The following is an 18,411-nucleotide window of genomic DNA, read 5'->3' as shown; positions in this document are numbered from 1 at the left end:
GTGTTAAATGAGTTTATAAAATAAATTATAAACTTGATATTAAAGTTGATCAATTTAACGCAAGATTAATGACAAAAGGCTATAAATAGAAGCCAAATATTGATTATTTTGAAGTTTTCCACTAGTTGAGAGACTAGACACCACTCGCATGATAATTACACTTATAACTTAGAATGAGTAAAAAATTCATGAAACGGATGTTAAGTAAGCTTCTCTTAATGATGTACTTGAAGTGTTCAACATCTACTATGATATATTAAGAATGGTAAGAGAAGCAAGTTTATAAACTCAAAAAAACACTGTATGGGTTAAAGCAAGCACCACGTGCTTGGTACACGCAAATTGATACTTATTTATTACAACATGGTTTTAAAAGTGTCCCTTTTAGCACATACTTTACATCAAGTCCCATTCTATTGGTGATGTAATTGTTGTATGCCTCTATGTAGATAATTTAATTTTTACAAGAAAATGTCATAAGATGTTTAAAGATTTCAAGAAGCCAATAACACAACAATTTGAAATAAAAAATTTGGGATTAATATCCTATCTCCTTGAAATTGAGGCCTAACAAACAAATGATGATATCTCTGACATAAAGGAAGCATACCATAGATATTCTAAAATAATTTAAAATAAAATCATTATCAACAATTCACACTCCTATTACACAAAACGATTAGAAATGAAAAAGAAAGATACTAAGGAATTTGTAAATCTCACATATGTTAAGGCATAGTAGGAAGTCTTCATTATTTGACTCTAGTAGAACAAATATTGTTTATGGAGTGAGAATTGTCAATCCATTTATGAAAAAATCTCATTAATCACACTTGTGGGTAACAAACTGAATTTTGAGATATATAAATAGTACTTGTGACATTAAATTTTCTTGTCTTACTCAAACAGTTTAAGTTTAGTGGGCTATACAAATAGTTATTTGACTACAAATGTCTATTGTAACTAAAAAAATTAAACCTAAATACATGATAACCTTGGCTAAGAAAAACCAAAGATGGGGTTACTACGACTTTATAATATTCTGGGTTATCGTCATCTGGGATCAACTTTAATATGTTCAATTGGTTTTAGATTAGAAGGATTAATTATTTGCTAAATGTTAGAAAAAAATTATGTAAATAAATAAGAATAAAATATAAATAAAGATTTCCTAAAATAACCTATTTAAATTGTAAAATAATTATTGATTTTTAATTCATTTCATCAAGATTAGGGATTTCACAATTCAACTTCAAATATAGAGCCTTAGGCCAAACAAGGGTATATATTTTAATTTGTCTTATGGTATTTAGAATACATGGTCTTACGAGATCAATTTGAGTTCCATACCTCGAAGTTGATCTATATCCTAACTTTTAATATTTTATTCCATTTTGAACTACCTAATAGATGAATGAATATGAAATCTAGGTTTATTTCTAAAGTTTTAGGCTTTTACTACTCTATATAGATTAGTCTTATGGTATATAATAATGACAAAACCTCAAATAATTAGGGATACAAAATTACCAAGAATCCTTAATATCAAGGAGTGTGTGATTGTATCATCTCTTAAATCAAACTAACTTTATAGGGTATTTTCAGTTTAATATTAGTGTCCTAACATTCATTTATTCTATTATTAGTTTGATTTAACTCTATATTCTCATGTTTTACACCAAGATGGTTTTTTAGCCTTTTACGAGTGTTTTCACATACATAGGCTATAAAAGAATAAGAAAGAATCATTCTTAATTTCAAGAAATTAAAAACAATGTTTTATTGAATAAAAGAAAAAGAAAAAGAAAACAAACCAAGAAAGTCTTTAAAGTCTTCTTTTGCCTCCAAAATCATGAAAAAATCTTTCCTCATCTCTTTCTAAAACCTAAAATTGGAGTTTTTTTTTATAGGAAAAGTAAAAAAATTAACATGTGGCATGCTCCTATTGATAATTTATTTCCTAAATAATTACTTAAAATAACTAAAAATACTAAAATCTTGATTTTCAATTGTGCAAGACCGATTTACACTTGATAGAGTGCCAAAGATGCAATTCGTGAAGTGGAGAAAGCAAAATCTTGAAGTGGTTGTGTGTGATTTCGAATTTGGGATAATTTTGAAATGGATTTCATAATCATAAGTTGAATTTTCGAAATTAATTGTTTTCAAATAATCATAACTTCTTCGTTTCAACTTCAATTTATATATCATTTAAAATATTAGACTCCTAACTTCTTGACCTTTAAAATTATATATGGCTTGCCTAAAAAGACCATGAGAAGTGCTATAAAAATCATGTCAAAGTCAAGGTTGTGATGCTGCCAAGTTTGAGTTCCAAATTCCATTTTAAACTTGATTATATTTGCTTCAAACTTCCTTCCTCATGGTTGCTTGTTATGTATCTCACTCCATAACATCTATTACTAGCATTTCATTTCCATGACTTGCTTATTACACCCTTGCTTGGACTCTTCATAGTGGCTCACAAGTCTCAAGTCTCTCATTTATGCATGTTTAACCCTTCTACTTCTTTTTTTGAGAATGCCTTTTGCATTTAATATTTGTTTTCATCTCTTAAACTTGGAATTAGACTCAAAATAAAAGCTAGATTTATAACTAGGGTCTAAGCATCTATTTGAGTTACATTAAATGATTTAAACTTTTTATATTGCATAAATCATATCATATATGTAACATTAAAGTACATATTTTGGCTCTAATCATAATTAGGGAGGTGATGTAGAGATTAAAGAGAGTATTGTTGAGTTGTTTTTTTTTCTTGGAACATGAGCACTCTCGTGGTCTTCAAAAGGATAACAAGTTGTAGCTTTATTGGCTACAAAAGTTGAATACATGATAGTGACCTTTAGAACATATCAAGCAATTTGGCTTTGGAGAATGCTTAATGAGTTAAAGCATGAATAAGTACGTCTTGTAGAGATTTTATGTGATACTAAATGTGTGATTGCTTTAACAAAGAATCTAATATTTCATGGCAGAAGTAAACACAAAATCATCAAGTTTTATTATATTAAGGAAGTGAAAAATGGTGAAATTGAGTTTGAGTTTGTAAATTAGAAGATCAAGTTGTGGATATTTTTACAATGTCACTAAAAATAGATGTATTCAAGAAGTTGAAGATAATGCTTAATGTGATTGACTTGAAAGCTCAACTTGAAAAAGACTATCAAAATTAATAATTAATCCGATTTAAAGTCAAATTAAAAGAATATTAGAAATATAAGAAATATTAGAAGTGGTACTTATTTAAGTTTCTTATATTAATTATGAATTAGAGTTATAGTGCAAGTACAATTAATTTATTATAAATGTGAGTTTGTTATTATGTTGATATAGAGTTGAATGAAATAAATTAGTATTTTAGTAAAAAAGATATTTTCAACAACCAATCTATGGTTCAACATATATTTCTCCATCTTAGACAAAAAAAAAAAAAAAATAGATAGAAAGAGAATAAGAGAAAAAGAAAAAGAAAACACATCAAGAAAATAAAGAAATATATATATATATATATATAAACTGAAATCTTCAAAGCCCTTATCAAGGAAAAACCTTATTTCAAAAAAAAAAAACATCTCCCTTAAAAAAAAAATTGCATTACATCTAACAATTTGAATTTAGATTTTAATTAATTTTTATTTTTCAATTTAATTATTTAATTTAAAATTTAATATAATATAAAAATTTTCCCCCAAGAAACTTTTCAAATGATTTCAAATTATGTTTTTTTTAGTCTCATAGTGAAAAAACAAACAAAGAAATGTCGCACAAACATTAATTTTCAAGAGTAGTACTTCTTTCTTAGTGTTTTTAGTTTTTTTTTCTTAAATAAAACCTTAAATTTTTTATTGGCCATTCATTAAATGAATCTTTAAAACTTAACACTACATATCTTCATGAAATTATTAAAATCCTTAAAACTAGTATGCAATTAAATAAAATAACGATCAAATAACCAATAATAAGTTATATAAATGAAACTAAAAGGGTGTTTGATAAAACTTAATACTTATTACTTAATGACTTAAGTTGACTCTAAGTTAAATTATATTGACTTAACATTGATTACTTAATTCTTACTTTAATTATTAAGGTTTGTTTAATGAAATTAATTTAAAATTTACTTTAAATCATCAAATTAACATATTTGTCCTCATAAATTATAATTAGGGTTAAGAAGGTCGAGTAACAATGGAGATCGTGAAGTAGCAACACAGATCACAAAGGTAATTAAGTCAAATAAAGATAAAAATCTAAAATGAAGATGTGGACTTAATTAAAAATAAGTTAATTAGTTTTAATTATTCCTTAAAGTTGTTTCTGACTTTAAATTATACCATTAAGTCATTTTACCAAACATACTCAATTTACTTAATGACTAAAATTAAGTTATTAAATCACTTTAAGTTATCAAATTGGTTTACCAAATATTTACTAACTTTTCTAGTAATTTTATTCTATTATCTATGAGATATTATAATTAAATAATTTTACATCATTGTTACTGAATATGTTTCTTTAGTATATATTTTTATTTCGTTATTTAAATATAAAATCTCATAGATAATATACTAAAATTACTCCATCCAAATATCATAGATGAATTTATAGTTTTTATATTGTTTTTTTTTTATATATATTTACTATTTGTATGAAATGTGTGAACCCAATTTTTAGTCCTAAAGAATTTGGAATAATAATGGGATGTATTTAGAATGAGCCACCCCATCATTCTCTGATTTAATTGTTTAAATTTGAATGTTTGGTAAAACTTAATATTTATTACTTAATGACTTAAGTTGATTTTAAATTAAATTGTATTTAAATTATTAACTTAAAATTTATTACTTAATTCTTACTTTAAGCATTAAGGTTATTTGATAAAATTAACTTACAATTTATTCTAAATTATCAAATTAGCGTATTTATCCTTATAAATTATAATTAAGGTAAAGAAGGTCAAGTAACAAAGAAAGTCATGGAGTAGTAGAAAAGATCATGAAGGTAATTAAGACAAAGGAAGACATAAAGGTAAAATGAAGATGTAAATTTAAAGAATAAGTTAATTATTTTTACTTATTATTTAAAGTTGTTTTTTACTTTAAGTCATGCTATTAAGTTATTTTACCAAATATACTTAATTTATTTAATAACTTAAATTAAGTTATTAAGTCACTTTAAGTTATTAAGTTGGTTTATTCTCATCTTGTCCCAAAATTTTTTAAAAGATCTAAAATCTTTAAAAGATTGTGGTATGTTGAGCTATGTATGAGAATTGCCCATATTCTCCATGTTCTACTGTATTTAATATTTTTTAAAACTTTTACTTATATTGAAAATAAATATAATTCATAAATAAATAAACATTATAAGTTTTTATAATTTATTTAAATAAATAATTTTTTTTATATTTTATACATTTTTATATTTAAATTAAATTAAATTATTTTTATTTAATTTTATATAACCAAGACGAGATAGAAAATAGTAAGGCCATACTCCACCTAAGTTTTAAAAAACAAATTGTCAAACATGTCGTAACATATTAATCTTTATTTCAAACTTATCCCATATGAGCTGTACATGAATTTAATACTATTAATTGATTTTTTTTCTTCCCACTATCCTTAAACTTTCTATGATTTAAACCAAGTGTGAAAGGAGAAGTGCCCCATCTTGGGCCAATAAACAAAAGCCTTTCCTCGGGTGGAACCATGTGAGAGAGAATTTGGGTGATGGGTTGCACAAATGTAATTAATTTCATGTATTGAAATATAGTGTGGCCATCTTCATGCTTTTTGAGTCAAACAATGAGGGTGGGTAACCATAAATCAAAGTCTACATGTATGCTTTTATGTAACTTGGGAAAAGAAAAAGCTAAAGAAAAGAAGAAGTTTGTTTTTCTTACAATATTAATTTGATTTAAAAAGGGTTGAGAGTGTGTACAATGTAAAGATGTTGGACTGCTTTGTTTATTAAGTTAGGAATAAAAATAGAATAAGATGAGAGTAGAGTGAAATTAAAACATAAGAAGGGTGTGTTCGTTTTTTCATAAAAAATAATTTTTAATTTTTATTCCTATTTCCAAATATAGTCCTGAATTTAAAATAGGATGATTTTTTTAAAAATATATTTCTAAACAGGCTATGAAAATTTTATTAAAACATCTAAGTGCATTAAATATTATCTTAGGTGGTGTTATTTTTTTACTAAATAGAAAAATCAAAATATTTGATTTTTTCTATTTAGTTAAAAATAACATGTTAATATCAACCGACACTGAACCTATTGATAACAAATTCATTTGTTGATGTTGGTTGATATCAATATGTTACTAAAACTTAATAAAAAAATATCAAATATTTTAACTTTTTCTATTCAACAAAAAAACAAATACCACCTTATTCATGTACATTATTATTTTTGTTCAAAATTTAAATAAGCTTCAAATGTTTTTGTAACAATTAGATATTTTCAACTATTTTCTCTCAACATAAAACATAAATAAATAAATAAATATATAAATTTTTATCCAAAATTTGAAATTAAAATGATATTTTTATATTAATTTTTATTTAGATTTCAATTGAATTTAGACTTATTTATATATATATATGCAACTCAACCCGATACCACACCAAGAAGGAAGGGACCCTCCTAGTATCACCTATCAAGAGGTATGGTTCCCCATCTAGAGATACCTCTCTATGTCATCACTTGATTGTGGGTAAGACTACGTACCCCCATTTGGCATTTAGCCAAAAAAACCTACAAATACCTTTTAATTATCCTAAAAATTCCACATGTAATACCAGAAGACACCTACTATAACCATCTATGAAATACAAACAAGGATGATAATAAAAAAGTCACTCCAAAGGATAATCCCAAACAAGATGTTATATTGATTTCAAGTAAATTAACAAGCTCAATATAAAATCACTCAAAATTATACTTATATATACCCTCCAACCCCACATCTAGTCAACTTAAAAACTACATATAATTAGTCACTCCCTTTCAACTACCTTCCCTATACAAAATCAATATTACATAATAAATATACACATAGCCCTAAAAAATAAACCCAAAATGTGTAACTCTCCACTCAACAGCTCAGCTCAGCTCAGCTCACGGTCGGATAGCTTTGGTTTGTGGACGAGGAGCGGCAGCAAATTCACAATCCAACACACTTGAACTCCCAGAGGCAAAAAGGAAAAAAAAATCCGCGTTTGGTGAAGAATATTTAATTAATTGGAAGACATTGATGAGAGAGTAGTGGCAGATGAAGTTCTTGGAGAATGTGAAGCCTGCTTCAACACCACTGTTGGTAGAATGCTGGTTTTTCTCCTCTCTTTCTCCTTCATTATCTCTGCGGCGAACCACTGTAACTTCTCAGAATTGGTCTTTTCTACCAACTTTTTCCCGGAAAATAACACCGATTCCACATTTTTCTGCTCCAGCATTTCCTCCGTCATACCCACCAACTGCTTACTGTCCTTCAGCCCATTACTATGCCTTTTACCCAGCATTGCATTCCCTTGAATTCTGACATAATTAGTAGCTCGACTTTCTCCAAATGCCATTGACACTGCTTGATCAACCTGCAAATCATGTAATAAATACTATTATTATCTTGGCCTTCATCCTTAATAATAATAATAGTGGAGTCCACGACGACAACAACAACAAAACGACAAAAATGGTGTTTTGGGCATTTCAACCCTAATTTCCCACCGACAGAATCCTTTGAAATAAGAAATTTAAAATTGAAAATGATGGGAGTGTGGGTGTCTATCGCGGAGTACTCTGTGACGTTTTCATTAGTAATAATTTTTTAAAATATAATATTAATATGGTTCGAATCATACCATGTCGGAAGCTCCTTCTCCGGCGATTCTAACTAACTCCGATGCCGTGGAACTCAAGTTTCCGGCTCCCGAGTCGGACTCTCCGTTGCCCAGAGACACCACTAAGAGGTCTCCCACGCTGTTACAGAAAGGAAACTCCTGCTTGTTATTGAGCACGTGCGTGATTGCGGCCGCTGTCGGGTTGTTCATCGCGATCCGGCCATCGACGGCCATGATCCTCGTGCCGCGGTCCACTGACCTCAGTTCGACGCCTCCGGCCACCGTCGGATCGGATGACGTGGCAACGCACACGTCTTTCATCTTGAAATCGTAGCCGTCGATTTCCAAAGCGTCCGCGCGGGAGAACAGGAACGGCGCGCGAGTGGAGAGGTCGTAGCACGTGATCAAAACAGACTTCAACGTGTCCTTCAATGTCGCCTCCCCAAATGCCCGCTGGAAGACCTTCTCAGCCTTCGCTGGACGGAACATCCGCCGGAGCACCCCCGCCGGAGGCGCCCTGAAAATCCTCCTGCGGTTCTCCACAAGGAACCTCAGAGCCTCATCGGCGCTGAACAAGGGGCCGCCGTCTTTTCCTCTAGTGAAGAGCAGAGCGGCAAGAATGCCGCCAGCGCCAGAGCCGGCGACCACGTCGAAGTAGTCAGAAATCCGGGCGTTGGGGTTGCCGGACTTGTGGCGGAGGGAGGCCTCGAGGTGGGCGAGTGACCTAGCGGCTAGAATGCCATCGGTGGCCCCGCCTCCGTCAATGCTGAGAATGGCGACTTTGCCGGCGAGTGGTTTATTTGGGGTTTGGTTCTGTAGAAGCTTGGAATCATCGTAGCCGAAAAGGAACTTGTTTTCGAGAATGGAGAAGATTTCACAGGTGAGCTTGTCAACGTCGAAAGATGGGTCTAAAGATGAGTCAATCATGGGAGAAGTGGAAATTGCCGCCATTGCTATTCTGGAATGTATATGCTTTGTGAAAAGGAAAGAAACAGAAATAGAAGAAAGAAGAAAGTGAGGATGAATGAGGAAGATGGGATCAGACGGGAGTGGTTTTATAGGAGGAACTTGGGTGGGTACGTGGGCTAGTAACCAAGCGTGTGCAATTTTTCTTTTGACCATCCACGAACATTCCTGATTCCTGAGGTGGGCGATTAATCGGGCGGTGGAGTTTTTGTGGCGACAAAGACTGCGGCGCTTAGTATTTTTCCTTTTTCTAATATAAGGTTAAAACAATACTTTTGCGTAGAGATAGAATATATCGAGGAGGTTACGAGATTTTCATAATCTCTCCAAGGTCAATGCCCTCTAAAATCTTGTATTCACTTCCCTATATTGCCCTATTCCACAAACATACTCGTAGGCTTAAGGATATTGTATAATCATTTAAATTATCAAAGCCGTAAGGAAAAAGCAAGTGAGGATTACATTCATTTTTTTTCTCTTTCTTCTACATTTTTTTTTTTTCATTTGAGATGGAAGTGTTTGGCATCACCCTAAATAAAACCATAAGAATAAAGGAACAAAAAGTTAAATCTTAGTTAACAAACTTTAACTCATTTGGATAACATTTTAGTAGTTTTTCGACATAAATTTTCTATTTTGATTTTTTTAAATGTTAAAATATCAATTAAATTCCATTCAAGTCTTATTACAAATAAAAATAATTCTATAATTAAAAAAATTTCAAATAAATAATTTTTACAAAAATATCAATACTAATATTATAATAAAATTATAGGTTATATTTTTTTTATTATTAAAAATGATACTATTTTAGCAAATATTATTCAATATGGGTATTAACATCTTAATTCATAAAGGCAAAATCAATATTCCTTTATTAGAAATAAATAATAATACTTTAAAAATAATCATAGTTAATAATATTTCATTGAAGATGAATTTAAAAATAAACAAAGGTCATTTAAAAAAAAAAAAGAAATCTATAAGTAAGCCAAGTTTTTTCCTTACATGTATACATTTATTATATAATTAAGGACACAATATTTTAAAACATTTTGATTCAATTTCCTAGTAATTAGCTTAACCTTTTTGAATTCTAAATTATTTTTAAAAACTAATGGATTCATTAAAGAATTAAAGCATAAGTCTCATTTGATTCGGCAGTTGACTTAGGTTCTATTTGCAAAATGAAAAAGAAAAATTATAGTTTATGCAAAGGAGAAATAGTAGAGTTATAATTCAATTGGTAGTAGTTTTGGTATAATATTTTTTGGTATTAATTGAGTATATTTGTTAGTTTAAAATTATTTTTAAAAATTATTAGACTCAATAAAAATCTCAATAAATTAAGTTCTCGATTGATTTGGAATCCATTTGTCTAGTAAGAAAATTCATAAAATTGTAATTATGCGTAGACAAGAAACTTAATATCGTTAATTTAGATGAGTTTTGGTTAGTAAATTTATAATAGTAATTGGATTATTTTTGGAGGTCCAAATTATTTTTTTAAATTAATAAACTTGTTAATAAATCTTATGTATGAAGTCTTATTTGATTTAGAGTTTACTTGTCTAGTAAGAAAATTTAGCAATCCATGATTCTGCATAGAAGGAAAACAATGTATTCATTTTAAATCAATTTTTATTTATAAATTTCTTGTATTAATTGAATCAATATTTGAATTTCAATTACTTTTAAAACTTGCAAAACTCATTAAAGAATCCACCATATCAAGCCTTGCTTGATTTGGAGTTTATTTATCTAGTGAAGTAACTTTTAAAATTATATTTACGTGTAAAGAGGAATTAGCAAAATCATTTGAGATTAGTTTTGGTATATGAATTTCTAGGGTTAATTGAATCGATTTTTAAGTTCCTTGACTTACTAATATTAATTAAATCAAATTTTTAGTTCTAAATTATTTTTAAAAATTAGAAATGATATTGAGCAAATCTCACTTGACTTTGGAATCTATTTGCTAATTAGAAATTTTAAAGAAGTTAAAAGCAAATTTAATAAAATATATGTGATTGAAAGAAAGATAATATTTAAAGATTTTATGTACAAGGTGGTAGAAAGAGATCATGCTTTTCTTTATTTGCTTTTTAATTTTTTTTTTCTATATATATATATTTTTTGGTTTCTTGAAACAAGTGAAAAATGGTTGTTAATAATAATTTAACCATTGTCTCCTTATCTTTCTCGATTTTCCAATATTCCTAAAGAAATTTGCTCCATGATTGTGGAAGAGTATATGTTTAGTAGTCATTGTGGAGATTGATTTCATAATTCTAGAGGATTGAATGTCATGAGTCAACGCTCTACATTCTATCAAATGTGTTTCCTTAACACGCCCTCTGAAACTAGCGGATGAAATAGGTTGAACTTCAAGCTTGCTACTAGTAATGAAAGACTACTTTGATAAAGGTTTAGTGGGAATATCATAAATTTCACTAACTGAAGGCACAAATAGAGTCTAATTCAATATGCTAAGTCCAATATGAAAAATGAGATTGATGGACATATGAGAGAAATATCAATGTCTTGACCTATGAAAGAAAGCTAAGTGAGTTTTGTAGCAATGGAGACCATGTAGTAGCATTCATCTTCGGCACTTGATTAACAATTAGTGGTTTCTTAGATGACCATAGATACAATTGGCAGTAAGAAAAATACAGTAGTTAGTGATGTTTCTTCCAGGTTCAAAAAATCGGTCGAGTTTGGTACGACTCGACCGAGTCCTATTCGCCTTGAAGCTGACCGCGACGAGTCCGATACCAGATACCTAGACTCGGCCTGAATCGGTTGGACTCGGATGAGTCGACCGATATTCCGAGTTAACTCGGTCAACTCAGGGAAAAAAATTCAATAAATTCTCTGCAAAAAAGCCCCATCACAACAAGTCTTGATTTTTCAGAGAAATCAGAGATTCCTTTACAAAAGAAAACCTATGAAAATTTTAAACAAACCTGTGAAAATTTGAAACAAACCCATGACCCTTTCAAAAGCCTTTAAAAAGAGCCTCGGTTGAAGAATAACTTACCTAACCCTAAATCCACCATTGCCGGAGTGTAGAATCTTTGCCTTTAGTGCGATGCCTGGTGGGAAGGTAGCAGATCGTGGTCCGATAGTCTAAGAGGCTGCCATTCGTGGTCTTCGTGGTGTGTTGGGGAAGAACTTAAGAAGATAGCAAGGCTGTGTCTTCGTGGTGTTGGGGAAGAAGAAGAAGACAGAGGACAAACGGTTTGAAAGTAACTGACAGGTAATAAATTAATAAAGGAATTCCTTTTCAAATATTGTTGCTATATATAATCTGTTATTCCTTTTCAAATTAATATATATACTCTCTGTATATGGTTTAATATTGTTGCTATATATAATATGTTATTCATTTTCAAATATTGTTACTATATGTCTTATAAACTAAATAAGACATAATTAATAATTTTAAATTATTTCATGAATTTTTTAATTTTTAAAAATAATTTTGAATTCAAAAAACCAATCTAATTAATTACATATAAAATCAAAAGATTTTATAATATTATGTTCATAATTCAATTCTAAATGAGTACATGGAATGAAAATTTTGACTCATTTTTAAAAAGTTAAACTTTATTAATTATTCAATTTAAATAAAATATTATGAAAAATTATTACTTTAAATATTTATTATTAATTTTTAACCCAAAAAATGATGAAGATGTTAATATTTTTATGTTTCTAACATATACTAAAATAGTATTTTTTTATAAAAATAAATAAAATTAACCTATGATTTTATTATAATATCATATATAAGTAAAAAATTATAAGTACTCTTTTGTAATAGATACTAAACCTTCGTTTATGTTATTTTTGTTTCCCAAAAAATTATTAAGAAAATTAATTTTTTTTTTCACTATTTTTATCATAAAAAATATAAAAGAGAATCAACTGCAATTAAAAATTAGTTAAACATTTATATATTTTTAAATTATATAATCTTTATATAGAAAAATAAATAAATAAAATGAATTAAAAGAGCCATAAAAAATAATTTATTAATCTTAAATTTGTTTAGTTTTATTTTTTTTCCTCTAATATTCATAAACCAAATATAGAATTAGTAAATGACTTATTTAATTAAAAAGGTTATTGAAAGCCCAATTTTGTAAATCTAACCCTTCATTATTTTTTTGGCATCATTTTTAAAAAACACTTTCATTTTTTCCTTATAAAAATAATTATTTCTTTTAAAGCATTCATGTAAATACTTAAAATAATCAAGAGTATTTATATATATAAAAAAATGAGTTACTCTTCAAATATAAGGATTATTTTCATCATTTTTAACTAATTAGGTTTTAATAAATTGAGTTACTCTTCAAGTACAAGGATTATATAAAATTTTGTATAATGGGACAAAATATAATGTACAAGAAATTGTATTGAATACTTTAAAAATATCACTCAATTTTCTATTAGTATAAATAAATTTACATTATATTAGTGACAAAAAATTTCCCTATTACTCAATTACATTAATACTATATTGCAAAATTAAATTACTATAGAAAATTAATAATTATTGAATTTTTTTTTCAAATAATCATAAATAATTTAATAATACGGAATGAAGGGTATGCATTTACATGGTCAATTACATTTATATTTGAATCAATCTTACTTCATTATATCATGTAGATTTTTTTTTATAATATTCTACAATTAAATTATAATAGGAAATCAATAATTATCAAAACAAACTTTTTGAAAAGACTTTTTTTTTTTATAAAAATATTCATTTATTTATATATTATTTATTTTAATTAAAAAAACATATAAATAAGTGGAAAACAAAAGATGATGAACTTAGGTGAGATCGTGTTTATTGCTTTTTGAGTACAATTTATTTTTATATTGTAACAATATGAAACATATAAGTGAGTGGAAAATTGAATATTATAATTCATATATAAATGTGTTTATATATATTTAATTTGAAAAGTAAATTGTTTTCCTTTTATACATGGTTAGGTTAAAATTTCAAAATGACTTCAAAACATGATATTGGTCGGGAGCATGCATAACCTGTTGGTAGTAGTAGAAGAACCACAAAGTGTAAATATTGTGAGAAAATTATACATGGTGGTATAACAAGATTAAAGCAACACATCGCACATATATCTGGACAAGTGGAAGGATGTCCACGTGTACCGGTAGAAGTGTCATATAGTGTTAGACAACATATGTCCAATACTTCAAAAGAAAAAGCACAGTTAAAGAAAAAAAAAAAAGAATGACTTTTGAATTCCTTAAATAGAAAAAATTTCTATGAAATTGATGAGGGTGATTCTGATAATGAAATTGAGGAAGTTGCTATGGCTGATTTTGAAAGAAGACAAATAAAACAAGTAATGAAAGAAAGTCATCGAATTTTTGAAGAAGGTGGACAAGAGCATCAGAAGGGTGGTAGTTCCTCACAACTTTCTAATACTAGGATTAAGCGCGGGCTGACACGTAGCTTTAGTGTAAGAGAAGGAGCTAGCATACCTCCAAAAGGAATTGATCCCTACATGTTCCCATCAAAGCAGAAACCAATAAAAAGCTTGTTTTCTATTGAAGGCATGAAGAAAGTGGGTAAAACTATTTCTAAATTCTTTCTCTTTAATGCAGATGATAGTGGGCCTTACTATCAATAAATGGTTGATAGCATAGTAGAAGCAGGTCCAGGCATCAAGGGTCCCACGAGATACCAAATTGGAAATACATATTTGGAAGAGGAGGTGCAAGAGCTTGAGGTATACATAACAACATTGAAGGCTAAATGCCCTATATATGGGTGCATAATCATGTGTGATGGTTGGAGTTCTAGGACTAGAAAGCCTATCATCAATTTCATGATTTATTGTGATAGAAGTATGATATACCATTCTTCAGTTAACACTACCAACATACCTAAGACAACAGACTACATTTTTTCCCTTATGGATAAAGTTGTAGAGGAGGTTGGGGAGGAAAATGTTGTTCAAGTAGTCAATGATAATGAGGCAAGTTTTAAAGCAGCCGATATGTCGTTGATGGAGAAGCGGAAGCATTTGTTTTGATTTCCTTGTGCAGCCCACTGTATTAATTTAATGCTTGAAGATATTGGAAGCATGAAGCAGATTAAGGAGACATTAGATCAAGCTAAGATGATCATAGGATTTATTTATAATAGCTTGAAAGTAGTGAATTTGATGAAAGTGTTCACCAAGGATAGAGATCTGTTAAGGCCAGGAATAACCCGTTTTGCCACTGAATTCATTTCATTTGAGAGTCTTATACGTTATGAGGCTGATTTGAAGAGAATGTGCACAACAAATGAGTGGCGTGAATTCAATAAAGATAGGAGTAGAAAAAGTCTAAGAGATAAGGTATCCAACCTTATCTTAACTGATCGATTTTGGAAGAAGGCAGGGGAAGTTCAAACCATCATGGAACCTCTCGTCAAAGTATTGAAATTGGTTGATTAAGATAAAAAGCCCACACTATCAATCATTTATGAAGCAATGGATAGAGCTAAATTGGCTATCAAGGCATCGGTCAAGCAATGGGAGAAGTATTGGGAAGTCATTGATAGAAGGTGGGAAGGTCAATTGCACAGACATTTGCATGCTATAGGTAATAAAACAATTCTTTATGTATTTTTTATTATTTTTTTATTTTTTTTTCAAGTACAAATTATTATAAACTGATCATTATTTAACTTATGGCAACATATTTTTTAAATCCAATATTCCAATATTCAAAGCATTTCCCCAACCATCCGAAAATTAAAGTTGGATTAAAGGAGGTTATCAAGAGATTAGAGCCAGATTTGGATATTCAAGCAAAAGCTATTAACGAGGTATAATAATAGTTTATGACCTTTATATAATGCATTTGTTATATATAATGTGCATTAACAAAAAAAAAAATGTTAATGATGTAGGTGAAATTATTTGTTGACAACCAATGAGAATTTGGAAGTGCACTTATAAAGAAAACAATAAATCAATCTCTTCCAAATACTCAATACATTTACGTCTATTACAAATAAGAAATTATCATCATTTTTTGTTAAATATATCATAATGATTAATAAGTATGCATTTTCTTTATTATAGTTAAATGGTGGAACAACCATGGCGACGAAGGTCCACATTTACAAAAGATTGTTGTTGAAATTTTAAGCCAAACTTGTTCTTCATCAGGTTGTGAAAGAAATTGGAGCACATGGTCATTGATTCACAGAAAGTTGCGCAATCGTTTGGCAATGAAAAAGTTGCATAAGTTAGTTTATGTGCACTACAATATGCGACTTCGAGTTAAGAATTTGATACAAGAGCGAAGCAATGAAGATTTATACAATCCAATTGATCTGAATCATATCTTTAATGATGATGATATATTAGATGAGTGGATACGAGAATGAGAGGAGCCTATTTTATCATCTGATAATTTGGATTGGTTGGATAAAGGTCTTCCCACTAATGAAAAAGGTAGAGAAAGAGATGTTGATTCCTGTCGTAAAGGTAAGGCTTCTAGAAAAATTTCTTCAAGTTCTAGAAGTGATGATGGTGACAATAGGGGCAGTAGGCGGGGTGGTGGCACTAGTGGGGGCAATAGAGGAGTTGGTGGCACTAGTGAGGGTACTAGAGGAGATGGTAGCACTGGGGGCGGTTATGTTAGTTAAGTAGATCCCGACATATCATGGACACAAGGAGGTGAAAATTACTATGCCACACAAGATACAGATCATGGATACCGACCAGGGATATGGGAATAACAAAAGCATTTGGAAAGACTAACTACATTTCCCAATGATGATGATTATTCTAGTGGGCATGATTATCATAGATCAAATTATCACCGTATTGATGAGCATTTACAAAATTTGGGTATAAGACCAAGGTCGTATTTCAGAGGGGTAGATGATAGATCATATCACAACTTTAGAGACCGTGATAGCTCTTCCAGTACTTTTAGTAGAAATGATTTTAATCGATTTCCAATGATGCATCCAGAGGGATATTCAAATATTGGAACATGAGCTAGTGACTCATATGGATATGATCAATCTTGTAGTAGTAGTAGCATTGCTTATTGAGGTTTTGGATACTATCAATCTGGTGTTGATCCCGAACAGCCTTCGAAACCATATTTTCCTGATTATGGATCATCAAGTCAATCATCTCACCCAACATATTCAAGTTATGAACAACTCTTTCAACCATATCCTCACTATGGGAATTGCCACCCCAATTTGTATGCTCGTTGTAGGACTGATGATGATGATTTTGAACCCTCTTGTAATTCAACATGGAATTGATTATTGTATTGTATGTGTTGTTAGTAAAAATGTTATTGTATTTGAAATAAAATAACTTTCTTTTATTAGCATTATCATAAATAACTTTGAGCAGATACTTTTATAACTATTTAAATAATGTTAAATGTGAGACAATTTTATTTTATTAATTTTTTGGGCTTATTTAATTGTATATATTTTTCTGATGATTTACATAATATTTTTATATTTTTTTGAATTTTCTAATTAGCTTATTTTATGTATCGCCCGATACCAGACTGTTACACTGAGACCGATATGCCTCAAGACCCTCCGAGTCAGTGACCGATACCGCAACTTTGAACCATGGTTTCTTCTAGTAATCAAACATCCTATCCAATTTGTATGGATAAACCTAGATAATATAAAAGAACTTTAGGATAAGAGTTGAATACCATAATTAAGAGTCCCTTTTAAGTAACACAATATATGTTTTAACCCCCTTTAAATGTTGCATGGTGAGTGATTGAAAATGTTGACAAGCTTTATTCACAACATATGCAATGTCAAGAAGTGAGAATGTTAAATATTGAAGAAGTCCCATAATTCATCTATATTCTTTGGTATCAATGGATTTGTTTTCATTGGATGAAGTAGAAACTTTGATTGCCATAGGTGTGGTTATATGAGAAGCATCCAACATCTTTACACGACTTAGTAAGTCTTTTGTATACTTTGATGAAGAAAGGAACCAACCACAAGGAAAATACTTGACTTCTAATCTAAAAAATATAAATAATGTACTTTGCTCAAATCTTTAATTATAAACTTTTCTTCCAATATTTTAATAAGTGGATTAATAAATTCAAAATTATATCTTGTAAGAATAAGATTGTTGGAATATTGAGTCTTGTTTTTATGTTGGTAATTTTGTTTCTTTTTATATTTGGTCATAGAAGTCTTTTTATATGGCGACTTGCTCACCATTAAAGATCAAGGGTTGTCGTTCATTACTAGAAAGTCATAGGTATGTCTAAAAAGATTTGGCTTGTGGCATATTAGTCTCATATAAGGTATAAAGAGATTTGCTACCTTTTTCTCAAGTTAAAATAATTTTTATTGATTGTTTAAAGAGAAAATGATTGCTTAAGCGATCAATACCATTCAAACCATCAAATTGCTCAAGTAGCTTGGACCGCTCAAGCAGTGTGAGTTCGCTTAAGCGATCATACATGTTCTATCGAGATTTTTTTCACACAAATCGAATTTATAACTTTTCCA

General features: G+C 29.4%; 1 protein-coding gene across 1 annotated transcript; it reads right to left on the bottom strand.

Moving 5' to 3' along the window:
• Positions 1 to 6,903: 6,903 nt before the first annotated feature.
• On the bottom strand, positions 6,904 to 9,057 carry LOC100252820 (patatin-like protein 3). The gene is made up of 2 exons (XM_002276301.4): positions 7,893 to 9,057; positions 6,904 to 7,625 (listed from the first exon to the last, which is right to left on the bottom strand). Exons 1-2 carry the CDS (start codon positions 8,991 to 8,993, stop codon positions 7,272 to 7,274), a joined length of 1,455 nt encoding a protein of 484 aa, XP_002276337.2. The 5' UTR covers positions 8,994 to 9,057; the 3' UTR covers positions 6,904 to 7,271.
• Positions 9,058 to 18,411: the final 9,354 nt, after the last annotated feature.

Source organism: Vitis vinifera, chromosome 10 (assembly GCF_030704535.1).
Source record: "Vitis vinifera cultivar Pinot Noir 40024 chromosome 10, ASM3070453v1".
NCBI lineage: Eukaryota > Viridiplantae > Streptophyta > Magnoliopsida > Vitales > Vitaceae > Vitis > Vitis vinifera.
Note: the sequence above shows the minus strand (reverse complement) of the source record. Positions and strands in the feature narration are given on the sequence as shown.

What these genes read in the sequence shown, in the direction of transcription:
- LOC100252820 (XM_002276301.4), bottom strand. Translation starts at nt 8,993, where the DNA reads ATGGTCAAAAGAAAAATTGCACACGCTTGGTTACTAGCCCACGTACCC. An exon ending in GAGAAGGAGCTTCCGACATG is followed by an intron (nt 7,626 to 7,892) that starts GTATGATTCGAA and finishes CATGATTTGCAG; the next exon opens with GTTGATCAAGCAGTGTCAAT.